This window comes from Notechis scutatus, chromosome 4 (genome assembly GCF_049901735.1).
Source record: "Notechis scutatus isolate UNSWTSFEM ecotype Mainland chromosome 4, rNotScu1.2, whole genome shotgun sequence".
Taxonomy (NCBI): Eukaryota; Metazoa; Chordata; class Lepidosauria; order Squamata; family Elapidae; genus Notechis; species Notechis scutatus.
In genome coordinates this window covers 29,835,374-29,841,509 of record NC_142012.1, presented here as the reverse complement: position 1 = coordinate 29,841,509, position 6,136 = coordinate 29,835,374, and the positions used below count along the sequence as shown (strand labels likewise).

Genomic DNA, 6,136 nt, shown 5'->3' with positions numbered 1-6,136 from the left:
TTCAGGTGGAGAATAGAGCTTGGTGGACAGGTGCCAAAAGAGGTACCAGCAGGCAACATTGGTCATTTAGTTATAATATAATCTATAGCTCCATTCTGACCCCCTCCGATCTCCTCTGCTGCCCAGTGACATTCAAACAACAGGACTTTATAGGTTAAATTGTGCATAAAATTAAGAAATAAAAGAGCAAAACAACAGCCTTCACTAATGTACTTTGATTTGAACTAAGGAATTGGAAGCATAAGTACAACTTTATTATGGAATGTAGAGTCTCTATACATGTAAATAATAAAACAATGCTGAAAGAAAGACTAAGCTGCAGAGTATAGACAACTTTGCTTTAATTTGAGTATATATACTTCCAAACTGGATACACTAGAAATTGGCAATGCAACGTAAGATGCAGAGAAATATACTAATTACTGTCAAAATGACCCTGTACAGCCTTATAATGCAAAAAAAAAAGCTTTATACATTACAAATTTCCATTAATGTACACAAACCTTGACAGTGTGATATTTGAATATGATACAGCAAGTTAAAAGAAAAAGGGAAAGCAAGAAAGGTGCTGAGAATCTAACCAATTGAAAACAAGAAGCCAGCCTATTTTAAGGAGTGCATAGTGAGGAAAAACAGGTACAAAGTGAACCGTTGGTACAAACATTAAGTTTTTTTTAACAAGCAAAAGGTATATTAGTGAGCATTCCTAGTTTTAGCGTCAAACAGCGAACCAATTCTTGGGTATGCAAGGGCTTTGATAAATGCCGTATATTTTTTTTCTTAAAAAAATAAAAACACCTCAAATTCTTTTTTTCCTCTTAAACAGAAACAATGCATAATTAACTTTCCAGAAATAATTCAGTGGTCAAAGTGCTAAATAAAGCTGCCCAATTACATTAAGCATTACTATGACAAACAAATACAAAAGGAAACTGGTTAAATCCAAGGCATTAAATTGCTCATAGCATCATAATACTCTCATTCCTTGAAATCCCCTATGTATATTGCACTATTTGGTTTACAGAAAAAAAATGCTTATAACATTCCTATGCATGCGTAGCTTACTTGCTGACACAATACTTATATTTTTTCTTTTTTTATAGGGTTGCCTGTTGCTTGGAAGTTATCTTAAAACACCTTGAATATATGTAATTGCAGTAGCCACTTGTAGGAAGAAATCTCCATTATTTTGCCACAAATTGTTAGCATTCTAAATTATTATGCTCCCTAATGAGCATTAACTTTATTTCTTCCAAAATCATCAGTTGAAGAGATTTATGAAGCTTACACTTTAATGGCAACTGTAGCTGAATAATTGCTTCAAGATTACTCCCAAAACAAGTTTCCCAAACCTCCAGAGCTTAGGTTGCTTCAGTCTGTTACTGGCCACATGAATTGATGCATAACTTTAATCACCGCCAAAGTATGCTGTCTGGGATGGAAGAAAGCCATAATCCAACATGCATAGAAGGTACTGGGTTGGGGGAGGCCGGATTAGATAATTGAGCTCAAACTCTTATTCACTATTTGGCAATGCTGTTGCAGCCACGTTCGAGGTAAGAGAAATTGGCCAGATCATTCATTCATTTGCAAAATCCTACCTGTACTATTACAACACCATTACTGTAGCACAGCTGGATCTGCCACTGCTCTACTCCCATATGACAGAGCACTGTGTAGCTTTCAGATCCCAGATCGCATCCCATTCTTTACTAGTCTTCTGTTGCCAGGTTTCAAGACTCATGAGGTTGTTAGGGTGCACAGGAGCCCTATTCCCCAAGATGTGCATCACTGGAAACAAGGAAAGGAGGGGGCTATTAATGGCCTTTTTCCCATGACACTTATCTGGCCAACAGGGTTAACTGAGATAGCAACCAGCCACGAGGGACTTAGAACTAGCCATAAACAAGTTTGCAAAGAATAAATTAAATCCCTCTGGTTAGCCATATTGCCGCTGACCATGGGCTTAATTAACACGGATCTTGCCTAGGATAGAGATGAAATTTTAGAGAGGCCTGTAAAAGGTTTTTCTTTCCCCTAGACTATTTGGCTGATTTGGTTTCCACTCTCTTGTGACTGTATAGCAGGAGAAAAAAAAGCATGTAGGAAATGGGTAAAAACACCCTTCTCCAAATTTATTTTTTCACTCTGATGTAGGGTGAAAAAAAAAAGGAAAATAAGTCTTCTGGTTCCCTCAACAACAGCAGAATTTAAAACAGGTTCCCAGCCCATGGACCAATCCATCCTTGATTGTTGCTTGCGCACGATGGATGGTGAGTATTACTTGGCACATGGATGAGGTTAATCACGTCATGGGAACAGGAACAGAAACTCAGCCTTCCTCTATTTTATGTCTTCAGGGTGTCTCATGTCTTCAGCCTGCATTGGGCTTCCATCACCAAGCAGCCTCTGCCAGCATGATGAACAGCTGGGGGAATGCTCCAAGGAGTGATGCTGACTATTGCATAGTATTGCAATGCCACCTCTGTGGCACTATGTCATGGTTAGTTCATCACGTTATACCAACCTTATCTTAATCATTCTTTTGGTGAATAGTTCCCAACATTTCTGAAAGTATTTTTATCAGGCTTTAGTGCAATAAACAGGGTCCCAAAATTTCTCTTAGGAGATTTAAAACAATGAGTTATTTTACCATAACAGTTAGCCAAATAAGGCCCTATGCTGGTTAAACTTAGTGAACTTTCATTATTTTGACTATGCGTATGTTACTTCAGTGTCATAAATTGCTAGTATTTAGGCTTTCTCTTTCCTTGTTCTTTGTTGCAAGATCCTTGAACACCCCCCCCCATTTCTTTAGTGGGGAAAACATTTATGATAGTGATTTATAATAAATGTTCAGCGCATGGGCATTTTTTGAAAATCTTAGGAAATGTTAACATTTAGAAGATCAACCACTAGGAATGCAACATTTGCTTCTACTGCAATAAAGTGCAATATTTATGTCATTTTAATGACTAAAAATAAGAGCCTTAAGAAAATATAAAGTTACCTTCCTAGAAGAGTATACTTGAGTAAGCATTAGCAAATGTTATAAAGGACTACAAATAAGGTGAAGGGGACAGGACACACAGTTGCCAGTATAGCTGAATAATTGGACATATAAAAGAGAATTCTATAATTAAACAGCACCTTTTTCTCCTTCCATTTGAAAGAACTTGCACCTACTTTTCAAATGTACATATTTTTCAGTAAAAAAAAGAAACATTATCTTTGATATGTTTCTTACTTTTACTTTTTTTTTGCTAGTGAGAAACATACTAGTGCAAGACTCAACCTCTGTGCAAAACCTGCCTTTATTTAGTCTGAGCCCTAATGCCCAGTATTTAAGAGATCCTTCCTTTTTAAAATTCCTTCTTCTGGGTTTAATCACTTCTAAATGTGCATCCTTGCCCTCACAAACTAAGCTAACCACTGCATTCAAACCAACTGAGAATGAGTAGATGGGAATTTGTGGCCTGAGGGATGTTTGCTATATTTTTCTGTAGTCGCCTTGCATCAAATTTGAATAGTGCACATATTTTTGAATCAGATATTTTTCTTTGTTGACTAGAAGAAGTGAGTTGGCAAAATGATCAGGTTTCTGCCTCCAGTTATCTGACCAAGGAAAGCAGCAATTTAAATGTAATGTGTTATGTCCAGTCTAAAACATATGCCTTATCATATGTACCTTGATCTTGGGTGTTTGTATCCAAAAGTATTTTTTAAAAAGGACCAAGTCACATGGATGTAACCAAACAATCAAATTGGGGGGCATGTATACAACACACTTGTTGTTTATAAATCTAGCTGCCTTCTCATACATGACTGTTAAGTACTCAGGACTGCTTTAAACGTTATCTTTTTTCCTTCATAGAGATAATCACATTGACTGCATTATTTCAAGGGTAAAAGGAGTTTTTTTTTTTTTTTTTTTTTGCTGGGAAGGGTCAGAACAGGAATAAATCCATGGAGCAGCAGGTATGAAAACTTGGCTACCTAAATGTGTACACAGAGAAAAGCCCTTCATGTTACATGTGTACATGCACTGGCCATAGAGAATATCTCCATGTAAGAAAAAAGTTACTATATGGAATAGCATCACCTTGCAAGGTTAAAGAAATTTCCCCTCTTCTGCTTTTGCCCTGATCACCAAACTCTTAAGATGTGAGACTAGACTAGCCGCTATTAACATAGCAAATTCCCAGCAAGACTGACTGCCATGCTAGTTCTTGATTGTTGTTCTTACATTCCATAAACTGAGCAGTAAAAGAGAAGCAGGCAAGGTGAGCAAGCCTGGACAAATGCAATGTTTCACAGGGGTAGAGCTATAGCTCAGTGGTAGAACACATGCTTTGTATGTATAAAGATCCCAGATTCAGCCACCAGCATCTCTAGTTAAGAAATCTCAGGAAGCAGCTGCTAGATATTCTATCCGAGACCCTGGAGAACTGGTGTCAATCATAATAGACAATACTGGGCTCGGTGGACTGTCTGATGCAGCATAAGGCAGCTTCTTAAGTTCATATTAAATAAGCCAGTACAAAAGAATGTGCAAAAGCAATGCCATGGCACACAGACTCTTTTTTAGAAATGCTCAGATTCACAACCCAAAGTCAAATGCATCAAAGGGTCATCTTAGCTAGTGCTGACTGCCATTAAGGACACTCTTATTCAGCTTAAAAGAGACAAAAATGTTTCTCAGATGAGAGTACAGAAACATGCTTCTGAAAATAGAAATATGTAGGAGGTCGTCTGTCTGAAGGTTTAACAAAGCAGCCTTCATGGGCAAGTATTAAGGAGACGCGTGGCGCCATTTTCTTTGCCGTATCTTACCACTAACAATGTATTGTACAATTAGTTGGGCAGCCAAACTCTTGGGTCTATGGTTTGAAATAAAACCTGCTTGGAGTCTGGTGGGTGGGTCGGAGGTGGGGTGTGGAGGATTTTTGGTAGAGAGGAGGCTGTCCTAGACAGCTTCTGCTCTTTCTGTTAGTCCGAGATAGGCCAGGAAGGAGTGCTTCGGCGAAGTGTCATCCAAGCGTAGGGTCTGTGGTTGAGGTGAATGGAATGTGATTTCAAAGTGGTTTTTGGGGAAAAACATGGTCAAGGGAATGAGGTGGGCAAACTCAGAGTTCCGGTATTTATCAAAGCACAAGGAAGTGCCATTTATGGTCAAGGCCCTCAGCGCCAGGTTTGGCTCTGTCCCGCCACTTTGAGCAGCTGACATGGCCACTGTCTGTAGAGCATGGGAGGCTGACATCATTGAGAGAGGGGACAAGAGGGTGCGGGAACTGTTGGCCACGAGCAGGGGGCTGGCTTCCTTGAAATTCACACCCTGCCCCTTTTTTTCCTCTTCAGAGCAGTCTCCATTTTGATGTTTCTTCACATGGCGGCTGAAGACAAACGGGTGGGTGGTCTTGAAGAGGCACTCTTCGCAGCTGAATGTCTGCCGGGGCGCATGTTTGAGTTTCTTGTGCAGGTTGAGATTGTCTTTGCGTTTACAGCTGTAGCTGCACTGGTCACAGTGAAAAGGGCGTTCCCCTGTATGCACACGCACATGCTCTATCAGCTTATTGGCAGTCTTTGAAAGATAGCCACACTGATCGCACTTGTAGTGGTTGCCAAGGCGATGCTCTCGAACGTGCATTTCCAGCTCGAGCTGATTGGCTTTCACTGCTTGGCAGATCCGGCACTTGTACTCCATTTTGTAGTGGGTTTTCAAATGGCATTCCATTGCTGCTGGACGGTTTGTGGAATAAATGCAGAAGGGACACCTGTGAAAATGTAAAATATAGATTGATACGTGGATCTAGATCAGCTGGGAGCAACTTACAGCACATATAGAGTTCCCAGAACCTTTTAATGTCTCTCAGAGTGTGCAGGACTTATTTCTATAGCATGTTTTTCTTTTGCTTAGGGATAAAAAATTTGATGACTAAAGTTTTGCAGGAATTTAAGCTATTCATCGGGCTGATTTTTTCTCCGCTTTGGGAGGGAGGCCCTGAAAGGATCAAGACAAAATGATGACTTAGATGTTTCACTTCCCTCCCCAAATCCCTCTAAGGGCTACGATTCAGTTCAGTTGTTCCTATCATCATGATGTCACTGATCAAATCCCCTGGGAGCTTCATGGGTG

General features: G+C 39.7%; 1 protein-coding gene across 6 annotated transcripts in view; it reads right to left on the bottom strand.

Annotated features, from left to right (window-relative positions):
• Window positions 1-324: 324 nt before the first annotated feature.
• ZNF827 (zinc finger protein 827) overlaps window positions 325-6,136 on the bottom strand; it is a 142,901-nt gene continuing 137,089 nt past the window's right edge. For 4 of the 6 annotated variants that reach the window (XM_026668782.2, XM_026668783.2, XM_026668784.2 and 1 more), the window contains one exon: window positions 325-5,774. In XM_026668782.2, coding sequence (XP_026524567.1) covers window positions 4,967-5,774 — 808 coding nt within the window. In that variant the 3' untranslated portion in view covers window positions 325-4,966. The remainder of the gene's footprint in view (window positions 5,775-6,136) is intronic. The other 2 variants (XM_087963047.1, XM_087963048.1) reach the window with 2 other exon arrangements.